Source organism: Erinaceus europaeus, chromosome 10 (genome assembly GCF_950295315.1).
Source record: "Erinaceus europaeus chromosome 10, mEriEur2.1, whole genome shotgun sequence".
Taxonomy (NCBI): domain Eukaryota; kingdom Metazoa; phylum Chordata; class Mammalia; order Eulipotyphla; family Erinaceidae; genus Erinaceus; species Erinaceus europaeus.
In genome coordinates this window covers 97626432-97646789 of record NC_080171.1, presented here as the reverse complement: position 1 = coordinate 97646789, position 20358 = coordinate 97626432, and the positions used below count along the sequence as shown (strand labels likewise).

At 40.2% G+C, this 20358-nt stretch overlaps 1 protein-coding gene across 6 annotated transcripts in view; it reads right to left on the bottom strand.

Moving 5' to 3' along the window:
* The window catches only part of PBX3 (PBX homeobox 3), a 230957-nt gene extending 214508 nt beyond the window's left edge, over positions 1 to 16449 (bottom strand). For 4 of the 6 annotated variants that reach the window (XM_060200162.1, XM_060200164.1, XM_007540000.2 and 1 more), the window contains exons 1-2: positions 16249 to 16449; positions 15219 to 15292 (exon numbers count right to left, since the gene is read on the bottom strand). In XM_060200162.1, coding sequence (XP_060056145.1) covers positions 15219 to 15292; positions 16249 to 16448 — 274 coding nt within the window. In that variant the 5' untranslated portion in view covers position 16449. Of the gene's footprint in view, positions 1 to 15218; positions 15293 to 16051; positions 16128 to 16248 lie in introns of those variants that run through there. The other 2 variants (XM_060200163.1, XM_060200165.1) reach the window with 2 other exon arrangements.
* Positions 16450 to 20358: the final 3909 nt, after the last annotated feature.

Below are 20358 nucleotides of genomic sequence, written 5' to 3'. Positions count from 1 at the left end.
AAAAATATTCAGTGCTGCCTATACTTGTTATACTGTTCAAACTTTACTTAAAAGGTCCTTTTGATTACTGTTGGCTTTTCAATTTTTTTAAGTGAGATGAGTGGGACTCTGAAGCTTTTTCTCTAATGTTACAGAACCGCACATCATGACAAGACAAAAGCCATAATACACCTGAAATGCTCCCTGCTGAATCTCGCTCATGAACCTCATTAAAACGGTTACTCTATTCCAAATATTATCCACTGAAGCATTACAGTAGTAAACTCTTGCTTGAATTGTTGATAGGTAAAATGATAGGTAAAATCAGTGAGTATTTAATCAGTAAACATAATGATTTAGAACAATATTTTACCCTTACTCAAGACACAGTATTTTCAAATTCAGTAGATCAATCTAAGAAGTTAACCAATATGTAATGTCCTCTGGCTATAAATTAGAGCATAATAATGTAGCCAGAAGATCTTTTAAAAAAAAAAGAAAGAAAGAAAGAAAGAAAGAAAGAAAAGAAACTATCAGATCACTAGAAAATGCACTACTGCTATATGCAATATATTAACAATGAAATATTTATGTTGCACTCATTGATAGTAAATATTTTGTTACATTTGCATTTTCTACATGTAAAAATCTCAACTGTTCACTAATTTCACCTCTTAAAATAAATTTGATAAAATGTTCCAGTGGGTGGATAAACTTAAAACCTTTTATTCTCAGTGACAAAATTATTGATGACAGCATATCATAAATGGCACTTCCTCCATATACACAACACAAGAAAATGTAAAATACTGGCAAAGCTGCACGTGTAGAACATTTACTTTTTAAATGAAAATATAACATTTCAACATTAAATCTAATGTAGCTTAATCAAGAGAATATATCTGAAATTCAAAGGTGACATCAAATTTCACACATGCTTAACTTCTTATTTGGTGTACTTGTAGGTACTATATTCACAAAAAAATGTAATTAGCCTAATTTAAACACAAAAGGTATGGTTCATTTTGGCACAGTTACACTGTCTACTAAATGCTTATGCTTACCAAAATTACTGTTACCATTCAATTATAACTATGAAATACACAACAGAAATGTAAGCAGTCAAGGTTGAAAACAAGTTTTCAACATAGTCCAGACAGAATAGAGTATTCTATTAGAGCATTACAATAGCAAATACATTATGCTAAGGATTATTACTTTATAAATTCCACAAAGTGAACCTGTCTATAACATGCAAGCCCAATGTTGAATTCCTTTCCTCTTCTATACCTAAAAAAGAACCTAGGACTAAATTATAGATAACTGTTGTTCCTGCAATTAATCTGGGAAGCACAAAAGGAAACAATGTTTAAGGGTCAAATAATTAAAAAGCAAACAGTAAGATTTATAGCTTAGAGAACTGAAAAGCTACAACTTAATAGAATATGACATTTGTTTCTGCTCTCTTGAAAGTGACAAATACTAAGGGGCAGACTTTATAATAGGAAGTAAACTTTCAAGGTCCTGAAATTAATGCACAAAATATTTTCTTTTGTGTTGTAGTCTCATTTCAATGATCTCGATGCAAAACAAACTAACTGCAATGAAATAAACAGTTCGGATAGGTTGGAATAGAAGTGTAGAGTTAAGTAAAGCAAATTTGTAAATGGCAGGATCCTTGCAGCAACTACGTGGTTCCTGCTCTGAGGCAACTGATGGAGCAGAGCTGCTCAGCAGCACTTGACAACAGCAGTGCTCCCACAATTGTAACCCTCAAATCCAATCAATCGTTGCTCTTTGCATTTCAAGCAGCTCCTGGCTGCCACTGCCTGAAGATAACTATTTTACCACCTCTGTCATGCCTAATTAACAAGTCAGATGTACAATTTAGAAATTTTGCAATTAACCTGCTAAAATATTGCTGGAGGATGCTAATTGTTATGCCAGTTGCCATAAAAGCTCATTTGCATAACTTATGTGTGAAAAACAATTATGAGCCGCGTTCACAGACGCGGTCCACAAACTGCTCCTAGCTACGGATGAGAGGGCCACAAAAACACTTAATTCATTGCCCACAAAATTATGTTCCCCCTTTTCTTAAACAGCATCTGTTTTGTGAAGCTATATTCATAGAAAATCCCCAAATCAACAATTAGAAGCATATGTAAATGTGCGATTACAGTTCTTTTTCTTTCATTGACAACTTCTCCTTTTTTTGAATGCATGAGGAGTAGGGGATGATATGATAAATGCCTCACTGTTCCAATTCCCTTGCACAACAAATAGGAAGTACATTTGGCAGTGCCAGTGAAACTGCCAGCCCACCAGCCAGGAGGAAGCCATTCTCTTCTGCTCTATCTAGTCAGTGCAGCACCATCACTAGAGGCCACTTTAACAACAGAGAAGCTAAAGTCAATTGTTTCTACAGTGAATAGGCTTCTGTTCTCTAGCATATATTTACTGAGGCATTGAGGGCAGATTTTGCCATTAAGCTGAAGTCTGTAAAACATGGTTGTCTACAAATATTTACACTACTGCTGACCACAGCTCTGCTGCTACTCCGTTTTCACTTTGGATAAGACCTTATTTTTTTAAGCTCAGGTTTTGCTATCTCCTTTGAGTCACCACCAACCTCCACTACTTTCTTGCCAATGTTAAGAGATTCTGCTAACTTGGACTGGATTTGGTGTACTGCACCAAAGTAAAAGACTCTGGGGTGGGGGTGGAGGGTAGGGGAGTGTTCTGGTCCTGGAACATGATGGCGGAGGAGGACCTAGAAAGGGTTGAATTGTTCTGTGCAAAAGTGAGAAATGTTATACATGTACAAACTACTATATTTTACTGTTGACTGTAAATCATTAATCCCCTCCCATAAAGAAAAAAATGATTTTGCTACCACCTCTATAAGAAGACATTAGGTTACCAGTCAGTGAGAGGTCCTGGGTCTCTGACTGAGTTTCTTCATCCCTAAGAATAAAATACCAGGCAGGGGTAGATAGTATAATGGTTGTATTAAGAAACTTTTCTGCCTGAGGTTCTAAAGTCCCTGGTTCAATCCCCCACACCACCATATGCCAGAGCTGAGCAGTGCTTTGGTTAAAAGAAAAAAAAATAAAAGAATAAAATACCTACACTGGAGGGACACTTGAAAGTTTGATAGTATGTCATCTGCATGATATGTCCTTTTTTTCCTCCAAAAGGTATATATTGATTTTTTAAACTTCCAGACGTAAATTTCTTTTAAGTACATGCAAAGTACCAAGCACAGTGCTGGCACACAGATACTATTCCGTAAACATAGTAGCTTCTATTGTCAGTATTAAATAAATAAAACTTGCTTAGAGGGAAGAGTTTCATCTTTCCGGTGTGCTGTTTTCAAGTTCAGCAAATTATAATTGTTTAAAGATGAACAGACTTAGACATTCTAAAGCTTGGGCATGAATTGGTACAATTTGAATTGAAAGGGATGGTCTGGGAGGTGGTGCAGTGGATAATTGAAAGAGATGGTCTGGTAGGTGGTGCAGTGGATTCTCAAGCATGAGGCCACGAGTTCAACCCCTGGCAGCACATGTACCAGAGTGATGTCTGGTTCTTTCTCTCCTCCTATCTTTCTCATTAATAGATAGATAAAATCTTGTTTTAAAAATGTAAATTTATAAATTTTTTTGCCTCCAGGGTTATTGCTGGGGCTCAGTGCCTACACCATGAATCCACTGCTCTAGGGAGGCCATTTTCTCCCCCTTTTGTTGCCCTTGTTGTAGCCTTGTTGTGGTTATTATTGTTATTGTTGAAGTCGTTCGTTGTTGGATAGGACAGAGAGAAATGGAGAGAGGAGGGAAAGACGGGGGGGGGGGGAGAGAAAGATAGACACCTGCAGACCTGCTTCACCTCCTGTGGAGCGACTCCCTGCAGGTGGAGAGCAGGGGGCTCAACCCGGGATTCTTACGCCAGTCCTTGCGCTTTGTGCCACCTGTGCTTAACCTGCTGCGCTACTGCCCGACCCCTGTAAATTTATATTCTTAAAAAATGAGACAGAATTGAAAGGGAAGCTACCTGGGAGATGATGCAGTAAGCAGAATGCTGGACTTGCAAGAATGAGGTCCCAGACTTGCATGAATAACTTGCAAGAATTGCATATACCAAAGTTCCCTCTATCGCTGCCTCTCTCAAATGAATGAATCAATGAATCAATGAGAAAAAAACTGTAAAGGAGCAATTAATCTTTCTCCTTTATTATAGTTGCCAGCTAACTTTTTTAATATTTTATTTCTTTATTTATTGGATAAAGACAGATAAATTGAAGTGGAAGGGGGAGATACAGCGAGAAAAAGAGATACTTACAGCCCTGCTTCACAACTCATGAAGCTTCCCTCCTGCAGATGGGAACAAAAGGCTTGCACCTCCGTCCTTGGACATTACAACCTGTGCTCCCAACTGGGTGCACCACCAGCCAACCCCCATCAACTATTTTTAATTTTAAAAAAAAGTTTACATTTCTCAAATAATTCACTCACTAATAAGTCAACCAAGTATAAACTTTAAACTCGTAATCTTCAAGTTAAACCATTCACACTGATTACTATAATTTGGTTCTAGAAAATATTAGTCATGTCAATATATTGTAAACTATTATAAATTTTATTTATTTATTTTCATTTTGTTGTCATTGCGGTCATCATGGTTGTTGCTACTGCTGTTCTTGTTTTTTGCTGGATAAGACAGAGAGAAATCGAGAGAAGGGCAAGACAGATGGGGGAGAGAAAAAGACACCTGCAGACGTGCTTCACTGCTTGTGAAGCAACTCCCTGACAGGTGGGGAGCCAAGGGTGGAGAGCCGGGGGCTCAAACCAGTGGCTCGAACTGGGATCCTTATGCTGCACTTTGAATCATGTGCACTTAACCTGGTGTGCTACCGCCCAGCCCCCTTCATTTTTTTTAATTTTTTTAAAGGTTTTTTTTAATATTTATTTTATTTATTTATTCCCTTTTTGTTGCCCTTGTTGTTTTATTGTTGTAGTTATTATTGTTGTTGTCATTGTTGGATAGGACAGAGAGAAATGGAGAGAGGAGGGGAAGACAGAGAGAAGAGAAAGATAGACACCCACCGACCTGCTTCACCACTTGTGAAGCGACTCCCCTGCAGGTGGGGAGCCGGGGTTCGAACCGGGATCCTTATGCCGGTCCTTGTGCTTTGCGCCACCTGCGCTTAACCCGCTGCGCTACAGCCCGACTCCCTTTATTTTTTTTACCAGAGCTTTGGTTTATGGTGGTTCAGGGGATTGAATCTGGGACTCCAGAACCTCAGGCATGACAGTCTCTTTGCATAATCATTATGCTATATACAACTGCCCAAATATTAGAAATCTTTTTTTTTTTTTTGATGAGAAAGATAGGAGGGGAGAGAGAAAGAACCAGACATCACTCTGGTACATGTGCTGCCAGGGCTTGAACTCAGGACCTCTAGCTTGAGAGTCAATTGCTTTATCCGCTGCGCCACCTCCAAGACCACCAAAGATTAGAAATCTTAAACTGGCATGATAATTATAGTAAATAAACTCATAATGATAATCAGTCAAAAAATAATTGGTTTATCTATAACACTAAGAGAACGGAATCTTTCTTTTATTGAACATAAAATATCATAATTTAGGTTAAAAAAAGTCAGTTTATTTAAAAGACTGACAGAGGGAGTCGGGCGGTAGCGCAGCGGGTTAAGCTCAGGTGGTACAAAGCGCAAGGACTGGCCTAACAATCCCGGTTCAAGCCCCCGGCTCCCAACCTGCAGGGAAGTTGCTTCACAGTGAAAAGCAGGTGTGCAGGTATCTGTCTCTCTCCCCCCCTCTGACTTCCCCTCCTATCTCCATTTCTCTGTCCTACCCAACAACAACATCAATAACAACAACAATAATAACTACAACAATATAAAACAAGGGCAACAAAAAGTGAATAAATATTAAAAAAAAAAAAAGAATACTTCATTTAAAAAAAAAAAGACTGATAGTACAGAATTTGTCTTTACATAGTCCATAACTTTATTTCATTCTACGCTTGATTACAGTAAAAGGTTAAGAACCAGGAAGCCATTAAGTTTGTAAGGAGATCTCAAGGTCACCGCAGAACTCTAACAAGTGGTAAGCATGAGGAAATTCAAAGTCAAACATTCATACTTCATACACAGTTAAAAATGTTTCCTTCATTTTTTTTTCCACTACTGATTCAAACGAAGAAATATGATGAGAAAAAGTGGAGAGTTCTCACTTATTTGAATAACAAGTGAAAAACCTAAAAATATCATTTCTGTATGTTATTACCAACTGTATCACTGGGTTTTATAGTGACAGCACTGAGCTATAATTTCTGAGGAAATCTCTACATAAAACTCCATAAACCCAACCATTCCTGTCATGTATCACCTTATCTAGCATACAATCATTTCAAACACAACTTTTCATGTTAGTATAATTTGTTCAAAAATGGTAATAAATACATCCATAAAGCTAGAGAAATCATTACACAATCTATTGTAACTTGTTCTTACCAAAACTGACAGTTAATCCTACAGCCAAGATCCATGTAAAAGAAAAATAATATTCTATTACTGGCTTTAATTAAAGACAGTCATTTTATGCATACCTTTAAATGGACTAATACCCTCAAAGTCAGAAATACTCTGGTCCAACTGAGGAGTAATGTCTGTGAACAATTATCACAAAACTAAAACATGGATGGCTGTCAGTTGGTAGCAGAGTTCTTGCTTTCATAATAAATATAAAATCAATTTCCTGTTCTAGTTCCTATTCCAAGTTGAAAATGATATATCTGACTATGAATTCCAACTACTTTCATCCTTAGTTTTTTGGCTCTTTTTTGAAATGTAGGGGGAGAAGAAACATAATACCACCTAAGTCAATTCTTCCTCCTCATTGAGGACATTCAAGGTTTCTACGTAATACACACAACATGAACTTGCCAGTTCACACATGTATTTTCAATGCAGTGACTTCCCACCATCAAGTATCACAGGAATCTATCCCCATAATTCCATTATAAAGTCCTGCTTGTAAAGTTAATCTGAAAGTTTTGTTTACAAAAATAATAATATGCAATTTCAAAAGCTTTTTGTTCATATTTCAATCAAAAATAACTTCATATGCTTTAAATGAAATTCTGCAAGTAATCAGAGACTAATGAGGATTCATTGATTTAACTAGTTCAGGGAGTCTGAGAAGGAAATGAGAATTTAAACGAAGTATTTCATTTAGAAGAGCAGCTAATGCAGAGATACACTAAGTCCTCTTCACTAAGAAATGTAATCAGGACTGTGTCTCAGGAGGCTCTCATCCCTCGCTATGTGCACATTCCTAACTCCCATTAACAGGCACCACACATGTACGCCAAGAAGATGCCAACCTCAGTAGTGTGTGTGCATGGCAGCTGTGGTGACTAAATAATCCATATGGCTCTGAAGAGAAGTTATGGTTTATTGAGTCTACAGTCAAAACTACAGTGGTGGAATTCAGACACTAGAACCAACTTTAATAAGAATGCATTTTCTAAACTATTTTACCTAGTCACAACTCAGATTACATTTAAGTCTAGGTTTTGCAATTCTACCTCTATTTATACAAGTAGAAGGTTCCAGTTTGGGGGGGGGGCTTTTTATATGTCCAGAGAAGTTCTAACCTTCCTCTCTTCCACTATTCTCTTCACTGTACTGTTTCGTGCATTTATCCACATAATAAAGTCAGAGGTGTGATTTAAACCACAAAAGTTAGCAAAAACACAATCAAAATTCCATCTTCTACATGAAAATCAAAACTATGGTAGCCTTTCACAGCATATATATGCAGAATGTAAATTCCACAGGTTGTGTAAAGGGCAAGGAGTAGCCACTAATTATAATACCAGCTTTTAAATCTTGAAGGTAGAGGGTTAATGCTCATTTAATATAATCTCCTAAAGCCCAAGTCAACAACCTCTTCCTTCCTTCCCTATTGAAGAAAATATTCTTATTTAAGTTCAATTTAGTGAAGACATTGGTGCACACACACAAGTTTATACTTCTGGAAAAATATAAATGATAACAGTTCACTAGCCATATTGCTAACATTAGGTTCTAGGAGAGAGGGAAAAAAAGGACTAAAGACACAAAATTCTTATTGTACTAACATACAAAGAATGTTCAGTGAAAACTTCATATATGAAACTTCAATTAAGTCAATTAATATTCAGGAAAAAATGTAACATTACATTTAAATAATCATAGGAGGGGAAAATTCCACTAATGTTCTAGAAGCTCTCTAGACCTTTCAATCAATTTTATTTATATGCAAAACCAAGAGAAACTAAAAGAAAAAAATAAAAAAATAAAACAAAGCTCCTCCTGATGCTAAAGCTCTCAATTTACTGACAGGCAAATGGCTTCATGCTGCCACTTAATCTCATTTCTTGCATAATGCCCTCTAATTAGCATATCAAAGTGAATTAATACTTCTAGGGCATTAGCAATGGGGAAATCTGCTCCAGGCTCACAATAGCAGTTAAGAGAGAGCCAAGAAATCCTCAAAAACACCACAAACCACTTTGCATTGCAAAACTGTTCAATTTATTTATCCCCTCTCTAAACACTTTTACCGCACACTGTTTTACTACTGTTCACCAAACAAATTGATAATTGCCAGAGTTACCAGCATCTGTAATGCCTGTTTAGAATCTTAATTTAGATTATGTTGCAGATAATTTCTATATGCAACCATTTGTTCTATTATAAGTGTTAATATAGAGACAGTGGAAATGTTGACATTCTCAATTAGTTAATTTGAATTTGAAATAAAATTTTATGGGATTTTAAAATGTATGAATTTTTTAATGTAAAAAGCCACCTGCTGGACTCTGATGGCTAAGAAATATGCATAAGGAACTGATGTGCCACAGAAAACAAAAACAAAAAAAAAATCATTTTGCCTTAACATATGTTGAATCTTCCCAATAATGGTTTAAACACTGTGAGAAATCATCAGCATTAAAAGGATTACATTGTGTACCAACTCCTCACTAATATGATCACACAAAAAGTTACTGTTCAAAACAGCTTAACATTTTTAAAGCACTTATATGGAAGAAAAGTAATAATTAAATTAAATTAAAATAAAATTTCAATAACTGTTTTATCCATATGTACTTTTGAGTTCAATCTTATTCAAGTACTATTGTGTAGATATCATCAGTAAAAAAAAAAATTAATTAGTTAAAGCTAATTCAACTTAATATGTTTGATCACATCAATTTTTATGAGACATAATGTGGTGCGAAAGCAAACTAATGTTACCATCAGACACTACAAATTTATCAATATTATACATATAGAATATGTCTATGAAAAGCAACAAGGGATTCTAATTAGTATTCTGCCACAAAAGGCATAACTAGAACCAGGTGGTAATGATGAATGAAATTTTTTTTCAAACATATTCTCTATACAAAGATATAAAAACATGATCTATTTTTCCAATGTTCCATTAAACCATTACTTGCTAATTTATTTGCTATATATAACTATCACCTCATTATGACAGCAATTTACTAAATTAATTTCTACAACTTTGTAAAAAAAAATTAAATAAAATTAAAAAACATTTTTAATTATGTGGGCAGGTCTGAAAAACTGCAAAAAAAAAATTACACCACACATAATAATGTGAATTATTTACCTCTTTCAGGCTTTAAGACTCAGAGATGGCCTACTGAAGTAAAGTAAATGTTAGAAAAGGTCAAAATGGTGGTGATGGGGGCGGGTTTTGCAAGCTTTGTTAGTTACTTCCTAGACCATGCTGATAAACTGATAGATGGCTAAAAAATAAGCCTGCTGAGAAAACAAATAAAACATTATTCTTATAACGTCAATATTGAAATAACAAATACTTTAAGATGCTCACAAGGACACAAATCGAGGGAAAACAATCTAAAAACCCTTATTTAACTTTATGGTGCTGATGTGTTAAATATTTATACTGAATAGATATTTCAATGGTATGAGTATAAAATAAAGTGGTAACTGAAATGCAATTTTTCTTTCATATAGCCATACTCCAAATAAATTCCTCACATACAATACCTCCATAAAAAAATATAAATAATCCCAAAAATGTTCAACTTAAATTTGCCTTGGAAGAAGCCTTGTACAGAAATTTATAAATTGAAACCTAAAAGTAATATTAATTAAAAGGAAATGGATCATAGTATGAAAGATGCACACAGATATATTTAATGAAAGCCAATGAACCAGAGTACTCTTTGGGGAAAGTAAGGCTTCCTCTGCCACTGTATTAATATACTTCTGATTCAGAATAAAATTATGTAAATTAACATAATAAAATAATATAGTAAATTATCCAAACTACACAAGTTTATAATAAAATGAAGTTCACTAAAAGTCAGGCACGTAAGAATTACTTGCACAAATCAAATTAGTGTTGATCAGCAGGTTCAATCTATTTTTATTGGCAGAGACAAAAAAAAAGTGTTTGGCAGACAAAGTCCATGTTTCTAGACAAACTTGATGATAAGATTTTTTTTTCTAGGTTTTATATGACTATATTCATATTTTTTAATCTTGTAAGGATGGGAGAAGTTAGAAAAAACATCACTCTTTTATATCCCCACTCAAATTTTTCTTTAAAAAGCTCCAGTAAGTTATACCAATCAGTGAGTAGAAAGAAATTATTTTAAATATCCTCAAATTGCTTTAAGAAAGAAAATCTGTGATTAAATAACGTAATTTATGACCTTTCTATGATAAACTGACTTTGCATTTTTCAAATTTAATCATTTAATAGTTCCGATGTAAAACTAGTCTTAATGCTTCAAAATGTTGGAAGGGTAAGAATTACAGAGAAAACAAAACTGGCCAAGCATTGCTAACTGCTGAAGTAGGTAATGACTTCATGGGAGTTCAAATATCTCTTCTCTGCATGTTTTTATATTTAAAAGTTTTTCTACAAAAAAGTTTTTTAAACTAGAAAACAAGTTCATCAAAACACAAAAAGGAATGTAAGGAGTGCATTCTTTTTTTTTCCTTTCAGTTTTGTAATATATAATTGCTAATTATACTTGGAAATAATGCAAGAACAAGTTGAAAGAATGTAAGCAAAATATACTATTACTATAGCACATATATGTCTAACAATTTTAGCCTTTCTAATTAAATTTTCACTTGATAAAATGTTTGTAGAGACTAGTAATTAAAGAATTTAGTGATACTACCCAAAGAAAGTGAAGAAATTTTATATTAAATCATTAAAAAATAAAATGGAACAGAAGCAGACTGTAATGAGCCTCTAATCCTTTAGGGCCAGAATTAAATAGAGAGGTGTTAACTGAGAGTACTACCCTATCCTTTTGAAAGCTAGTTCACACTTACAGCAGTAAAGATAAAAGGCTTAATCATATAGATCCTATTCTAAATGCAAACAAAAACTTAACAAGCTACAATTCTTCTTCAGCTTTGATATCAAAAATCTTTGTTCTTTCTAAAGTAAAACACTTTTTAATAATCATTTTCTTCTCCTTTAACATAAAAAAAATTACTTCAACCAGCCAAGCAGGCCTTTCTCTTCCCCTGCGGACACCTCCTGCAGTAGAGAAGTTCATTAAGTTTTATGATCTTCCCAAGTCAGTCCTGCTTATAAGCCTCACAAAGGCCACAAATCTGGCAAACCATCATGTATGCCATTAGACATTACTAGTAAATGAACGCTATTTAGGGTTTGTGGTAGCAATAAATCAGAGTTTGGTTGGCAGCTATCAACATAGAGTATTTTAACCTACTGTTTAGATAGCAAAAGATTAGGTTCTTTTTTTTTTTTTTTCGTATTTCAACATACTTTCATAATATAATTCAAATGATATTCTAAAATGCTGAATTTTCATTAAAAATGTTGATTTTTGTTTTTGTCTTAAAAAGAATCACTTCTTCCCTTCAAACTTTTATGATTGTCTTGCTCTGCGAGAAAGACAGATTTAGAAAGATAGAATGTTTCACAAAGGAAAAGTACTTCAGCAATAAAGAGTAAGGTGATCAAAAAAATGAGAAATATACCAGAAGAATGTAAATGAATGGATACACTGAAATAAGAGCTAGATGGGAAAATAAAGGTAAAAAATAAAATCATGAGAAAAATCTTAACATATTAACAATTATCTCACTGGTTGCTTAATAATTTGTTTAAATGGACAAATATATTGATCTTAAAGACTTTGACTCCACAGTTTCTTTCTAAGTACATAAATTCACAATTCAACAATGAGACATTTACATCAGAAAATAATGTTATTATAATTCTACAAAATCATCTATCTTCAGGAAAAAGGCAAGTATCTCGTAGGAAAAGTATACTTTCCCTACTTCTGAACAAGAAAATAATATAATTATGGTAGATTACCCATTTATCTGTCAGAAAGGAAAAATACCTTTTCTTATTTGGTAGGAGGGGAAAAAAGATGTTTTCCAAACTAAATTCCTCATGTGCATCAGAACTGGCAATTTTCACTACTTGATCAGAAACCTCAAAATCTACTGGCAGATCTATTACCACATGTAATTTCTTTCTAATGATTTTGTATTTTAGAAGAAGCACGACTGAATTGACATTACCCATTGAGGTGACAGTACCCTCCCCACCTTCCCACTAGTCAACCCCCCCACCCCTCTATTATGCCAAATAGAGTCATCACATATTGCTGCCCGGTTTCTACTACAAATGACTATGTAAACTTTCTCTACGTCATAGAAAATTAATATTGGCTACTATATATTAGATTAAATAAAACGTTATAAAAAGCATTATGAAATTAATTTTATATATACATATATACTCTGCAATGCTTATAAATTCATGTTTCCGAAGTATGACTGTGAGAACAGATGGTGGTGGGATGAGGCCTAGAATTTGCTGCCCCGATTTCTTTGCTTTCATCACACTAATGTCTACATAGTTGTTCTATTTCAAAGCAAGGATCCCAAGTCCAGCATCCCTGTCTCCTTCTAAGAATAGTTTTGGAGGAGCTATGTATAGTAGGGAAAAAGAACAGGAGAGAAAGAGCTTCGCCCCCATCAATCACTTGGTACTTAAATCCTGTCCCTCTCCAGTTTAGAGAGGCTGGCAGGAAGATGCCTCTGCCTAGACTGCAGCCTTTACTCTTTGTGGAGTGTTAGCTTTTTACAAAAGAGATACCATGAAAACTGGGATTCCCTGGCCAGAGCACAAAAAGAGGATCTAATTTACAAGTTATCACGGAAAGCCTCAGAAACAATTTTCAAAACATAAAAATTCCCTTTGTCAGCTACCTCTTGCCACTTAAACAGCAATAGCCTTACTAAAGCTCTTTCTGTCAATAATCCTAGACTGAAAAGACTTGTTTCTTTTTTTGAAACTCACCTTTGACATGAAGTTGACTACACTTTCTTTTCAGGATGGTGTAACTAAGTCTTGTGTAAATAAGCAACTAGAAGACTTATGCTTCCTAATTGAATTCTGCCTAAATGTCTAAACAAGAAAAGCAATTTGCTGGATTTGGTCCTCAAACTGGCCAGGCCAAAACCAAAAAAAAAAGGAAAGGAAAAAAAAAAAGAAAGGAAAAATAATGATGAGAAGGGGATGAAAGAAGAATGTCAATCTCCTTACCTAGTAATATAATGCTGCATAAAGTTGAATCAATCTTAATATTCACAACACAGTCAATACCCCAGTGCTTAGCTGTCAGCAGAAACTCAAGTGGAGCATTGATAGCAAGAAAATACTTGGACACTAAGCAACGTAATTTACTGAGAAATACGTACTCTTAGCCTTCTAAACTAAGAAGCTTCAAGACTGAGTGCATGATGTCTTATTTTATAGTCAGATAAAAATCATCTACCACTTTAGATCACATTTTTTAAAGGTGGCTAAAAATCAACATATAAATTAGTGATTTAAAATGTCTATGATTTTCAAACTGTAAAATACATCTGAAAAATAACCCCTCAACATTAAGAAAAAATAGGATCTGAATGAAAAGCAGGAAAAGTATGCCTTAAAGTTCTCAATATTTGCTACTAATTATGGCTTTAGGATACATTATAACAGATAGCAAAGACACATTCTCTTGCCTTGTTTACTTTTAGTATGAGAGCAGAACTCTCCTACAAACAAGTAAATGTAATTTGCTCTTATTTGTACATTCAATTTAAACACGTTTAACTTTTTAAGTAGCATCACCTGGATATTGCTATATCCTGGACTTTTAACTTTCTCTTCTGTACCTCAGCTTTAAAAAGGGGAATTGTATGATACTATATTGCCAAAACAGACCCCCTAATACACAAAAAAAGTAAAGCTTATTTAATGCACTTGCTGACCACGCACAGGATAATGCCAAATACCTAATTAAAACACACAGATTCAACCTCTAATTCCACCTGAGTCACTACTATCACCCCAAGATCGAAATACATTCACTTTATAAAAACATAACAAGAAAATTAAATTGAAGTAAAATGCCAGGAGTTTTTATTCCAGCCTTTTTGCAAAATCTTGTCTTCTACATTCCCTGCCTTGAAACACTTTGAAAAATTATTTGATCTGCATTTGTGTACTTTCCTCTACTTTATAAAATACATTAAACACATTTACAATGTAATGACTTCAAGCATTAAGCTAAAGTATTAAAAAGATGTTGTATTTATCTAAATAAATCATAACCTTCCTGGTTTCTTAAAAGTAGTCTTTTCAACTGAAACACTGACGCAAACATGTCACTGGGGTCTATTCAATCGCATTCATTCTATCTGTGGAGCTGAAGACTAAGTAAAACAAAGTTCAGGAGATGCTCCTCCCGGGGACAAGGTCCTTGGCATCCTGCCTCCCACTGCTCCTTTTAAAAACTGACAAACAAGGGGAGAGGAACAGAAGGGAGCTGCTGGCGCTCAGGGCCTCCTGCAGCCAGGGGCGGCAGACTGGGGATAGTGACCCCATCTCGTCCGCATTTACACTTCATTTTACACCAGGAGCGTCACTAAGAGGCCGACTCCAGATTTATAGCCTTTTTTTCTCTCCTCAAGATCAGGAGGTGGGAAGAAGAGAATGATCAAAGATGGCGGTGCCCAAAAGCAGCAAGCTCATAACTGGAGAGTCGAAGGAGTAGCTCCGACCCCACCTGGGGGAGGGGGGTTTCCCCAGACCCACAGCAGGGCTGTATCTTACCTGTTTTCTCTTTGATCTCGCACAGGACGCTGAAGAGCGCGGGCTTCATCCTGTGACAGTTCAGGGCATGTTTCCTATAAGGGGGGGGGGGCGGCAAAAAAAGAAAGAAAGAAATAGCAAAACACAAAAGTATTAGCATCACCTATGGAATAATATGGCGCCTTCCTTTAAGTTAGACCCAAGACTGCACACCGCCCCCCGCCCCCCATTTTTGGAAGGCTCTTTCGAGCCGTGGCAAGTGCAGGGAACTCAAGTTGACTGGTGAGCGCGGGCCGGCGAGCTCGGGCGCCTCAGGCTCCAGCTCGCACGAAGCGCGACCCATCTGCCCGGCGGCCAGCACACCCACGGGGCCAGAACCCGCGCGGGGAACCTCGCTGCGGGGACAGCTGGCGGCGCCCCGGGGGACGGCCCGGGGATGGGGGGTTCCCGCCGGCGGCCGGCAGGCCCCGGGCGGCCGGCGGGCACTGACAGCTCGGCAAAGTTTGAGGGGCTGCCCTCCCTTCTACTACTAGGACGCCCGCGCTCCGATCCCGCTGAGGAGCCTCCCGCGTCGCGGCGTCCCGTCTACACCGCCCGCCCGCCCGCTCGGCCAGGTCGTCCCGTGGCCGTCAGGGGCCGAGCGCCGGGACCCCAGGCCTGCCGAGAAAGTTGCACTTCCCGCCAGCGCGACCCCGAGTCCGGCCCGGGCGACGTGCACGGGGCTCCAGGCGGGACGTTTGAATCCGGGGAAGGGGAGCCGGGCAGCCAGGAGGCCGGGCGGGGGTGTCGGGGGCAGACGAGCACCGGCTCCGCACCACCCCGCCGTCCCGAGCCCCGAGAGTAACTTTGCGGACCCCGATAGCGGCGAGGGGCGCGGGCAAGCCCCCCTCCCCAGGCCCCGAGGGCCCGGGGGCGGCAGCGGCTCTGAGAAAGTTCCCCGCCAGGGGCTGAAGCCCCCGCCCCTGACGCCACCCCCGGGCCCGGATCGGCCGCGGGACGCGGGCCGGGCTCCCGCGCACACACAAAAGATGCTTAATGAGACGACACCAACTTTGCTTGCGCTTCGTCCAGGCTCTGATCGGTGATGGTCATGATCTGGTGGAGGATGTCGCCGATGTCCTGCTTCCTGCCGTCGCCGTCCGCCCCTTCGTGGCCGTGCGGGGGAGGCGGCAGAGCCATACCCCCCTGCACCGAGTGGCCGGCCAGGTTCACCCCGGCCAGAGTCTGCAGCATCCTGGATTGATCGTCCATCCCGCCGCGCGCGGGCGGGAGCGGGCGGCGGCGGCTGCTGAGGCGAAGGCTGAGGCGGCGGCGGCGGCGGCGACGAGGGAGGAGAAGAAAGGGGGGGAGGGGGAGGGGGAGGCGGCCGCGCGCTCCCCGCCCGCGTGGGGAGGGGGCGGCCCGGCCGGCAGGGCCGGCGGCTTAGGCGGTGCGGACGGGCGCCGGGCTCCCGCTTCCGCCGCAGCCGAGGCTGAGTAGAAGCGCCAGGCGGAAGCGCCGGGCTCCGCGGCGGCGGCGGCGGTGGCGGTGGCTGAGGCAGCGGCGCCCGCTGCCCTCACGCGGCCGCCGCGCCGCCTCCGAGTCACCGAGCGCCCCGCTGGGTGGCCCCGCACAACTTGCTCCTCAGCGCCGGCCGAGTTGCCGGGACACCCGCTGTCCCCCGCGCCAGCTTGCGCGCTCCCCTCCCTCGGCTGCCGCCGTCGCCGTCGCCGCCGCCGCCTCAGCCGGGCGGATTCCGAACCCGGCGGCCCCGGGGGAGGGAGCGGCGGCGGCGGGCGGAGGTGGAGGAGGAGGCCGGCGAGCGGGCGGAGGGGAGCGATCGGGGCTGAGGAGGAAAGTTTGGGAGCGGGTGGGCTGGCGCGGCGGGGGCGCGGAGCCCGGTGGAGGGCCCCGATGGGCCGCGCGCCGAGCGGACAGCAGATTGATGGGGCGGGAGAAGTCACCGTTGCCACTGCCGGAGCCGCGCACCCTGCCAGCAGCCGCCGCGGACCGGGCTGGAAGGCCGCTAGGCTGAGGGATTGACAGGCTGCCAGTGCCACTCACTCACTGCGGCCCCGGCGCCCAGGGGGAGGGGCGGGGGCTAGCGGGAGGACCTGGGAGCGCTTCGTACGCCCCGCCCCCAGAGGGCGGGGCCTTCGCTCATTGGGCCTTGCGCCTCCCGCCGCCGCCGCAGGCACCGCCCCCTGGCTCGGGCCTGTCCTCTCTGGCCGCTGGCCCTCGGCCCCCGAAGGGAGCCCCGCGAGGTTCTCACGCCCCGTCGAGTTCTCGGCCCCCGGCACAGACCACCCCGGTCCACAGGCGTTGTGCCCGCACACCGGCCTCCGCTCCCTATTGTTAGCACTCGTGTGTGGGGCGGAGGGGACACCAGACAACTCGCTCCAAAGGCAACCATGTGCCTCCCCGCGGCGCCCTGAGTTTCACGCCTCGGACACAGCCGGGTGCACTTTCCCGCTCTTCCTGTCAGGAGGTGGTACCCTCTGGATACCCAGCGACCTGTCCCGGGCTAGTCGGACCAATCGCGGGCTAGTCGGACCAATCGCATCGCGCTCGGAGCCGAATGGGGCGGGACAGAAGCCAGAAAGAGAGGTCCCAATTGGAGCGTTCGAAACGTGCTGGGCCGGGGCTGGGAGCAAGCGGATGGTGACCCAGCTCCTCCCGCGATCACCATAGTAACCGAGAGGGCGCTGCTTAGACTTGGCGCCAGCGCTGACCTCGCAGGGTCCCTCACGAGTGACCCAAGTGTGGTGGGAGCTTTTGTCCCACGTACTTGAAGCCTCCGCTGAGAGGTTCTGAATGCCACACACTTTCCGTTAAAGAAAAAAGATTTTCTGAACGTTGTCGGAAGGAAGCAGATCTAAAAAGAAGAAAAAGGACCTGACATCCAGGACTAATTCAAAGCTGACAACTCTTTCCTGGTAATCCAGAGACCACTCCTTTGGCAGCATTTGATTTTAGCTTCTTCCACATAGATCAAAACTATGTGTGTGTGTGTGTGTGTGTGTGTGTGTGTGTGTGTGTGTGTGTGTGTGTGTGTCAGCAAGAAAGAAAACCTCTTTGTTTCAAAGAGGTTTATTTAGAGATTGTCTGGATTTCACATATTAACTTGCTCCATTACCATGAATCGTTTAATTTTAGTGATTCCAACCACAGATTTTCTTATATGTTATACAAATGGCAAAAGACTCACCTTATCTGGAAGTCTGGACGACTTACGGTTTTTGTGTATCTAGAAGCTTTCTCTTAATCTGATTTCCCAAACAGCTTCAACATATTTTTCCCATTTTTAGATTCACAGGAGAAAAAGCTAAGTGGGTTGGTTAGGTAATTCGAAAAAGTCTTTTTGTTCCATCCTTAGACTAAGTAAGCTATCTTACCTGAAACTAAAAATAGGGGTGTGAGCTATGAAAAATGTATTTTACTCTGCAGGGTTTAATGTAGGACAAGCAGTTCTTTACATGCCAGATGGATTCTTGGAATGAAGCAGGCTACTCAGTTCCAGGTTCTTTCCTTCATATGTGTGTACTTTTAAATACTCCCCACTGCAAAGCTAATAGCTAACCTTACAGTTAGGCAAGCTAAAATCTTTACAAACTGCACAGCTGCTGGAGTGGGAGTTCCAAACAATTCACTCTGCTTAGTTGCCTCCAAAGAAGCCCCCTCATGTTCATTAATATACACTACTCTTCTAGAGCCCATTTATATGTCAAGTTTCTGATTTTTCTTTCAAGCCCCCATTATGAGTTACTCATAGTCATCATTAATTGGGTTTTCTCTTTATTTTTAACTTGTTTTCCAAGGCTGTCACCAAATCTCTCTATATTTTTTTGTATAAAGGAGAAAGAGCGTGCAGCCAATTTTTCATAACTCTCCAATGTGAAAGGTATAAAACCACAGAATTCTATCTTAAAGATGCTTGGAGCTCTGAATTCCTTCCAGCTCTAAAATTCAATGATCCCTTGACTCACTATCAGGCCTCCTCCCCGCCCTCCTTCTAGGCTCATAATCTTGACTAATCAGTCATGAGGATGAGGCTAATTAGCAACAAGGATTTATAGTTATTTCTAGCCCACTCCAAAGAGTGAGTTATGTAAGCAAAGCAACATATATAAAAATGTAAATAAAATTAAAGAAACACTTAAGCAAATAAAGGCAATTGAGAACTATGGGCTATGTAAACAAACGGGAACATAAAACCATAAATTAGAATTAAGAAAACAGTTAAGCAAATGCCAGCAATTAGGAATAAAACAACTTGTTAAATATCTAACACCCACAGCTACTTTATGGCACACACCTCCAAACCCAGTGGTCATTCAGTAATGTGGAAATTTGATACCATAATTCTACATCAAGTGATTGGATTAGGTTGACATTATGCTTAGGAGGCTACTTTTTATTATCAATATGAGTTGCAGTTAAAGGCAGAGGATCCTAACAAGGATTCCTCCACAGGCTCATTGACAAACATTATTGATTTCAAGGACATAATTGTTTAGATTGGTTTCCAAGTCCCAATAAGCAGTGTCAACTAGTTGTGCAGGGTCCAAGATCGCTTGCACTACTGCCAGTTTCTCACATAGGATTTTGCTTTGTCTTCTCTCAGCATTATGAGTCACAGCTAATAAAATAGAATCTCCCTAAGTACTTGGATCCATCCAAGCTTTTTCCAAGGCAGTGATTATTAAAAAGTCAAAGGAGATATAATTTATTCTGGGTGAGGCTACATTCATGTAGTTAACAGTGACAAAGTAGTGAAAACCAAGTATAAGCTCTCTTCATATCCATTCCTTGCTGTAGATTTATATTAATATGACTATTGCCTTTTCATCAAAGTGATCATAGCAGCAAATGCCATTATCTAGCACTTTCTCTTTCTCATAAACCCCGCCCCCATCCACTGTGTTCACTAGTCCCCTTATTCCATTTTCTTTCAGGAAAGTAAAACATTGGTAGTTTGTGCCATGGTGTTTTCTATACACATAGAAATCTGAAGTATATTCTCAAAGTGTATACCATACTGTAAAGCTATTTAATAAAGATATTATTAAATTCAGTGAAATAATATTTTTAAAGATTTAATTGTAGGGACTGAGTAGTGTTGCACCCTGGCTGAGTGCTCAAGTTGAAATGCATAGGACCAGAGTTCAATCCCCATTTACAG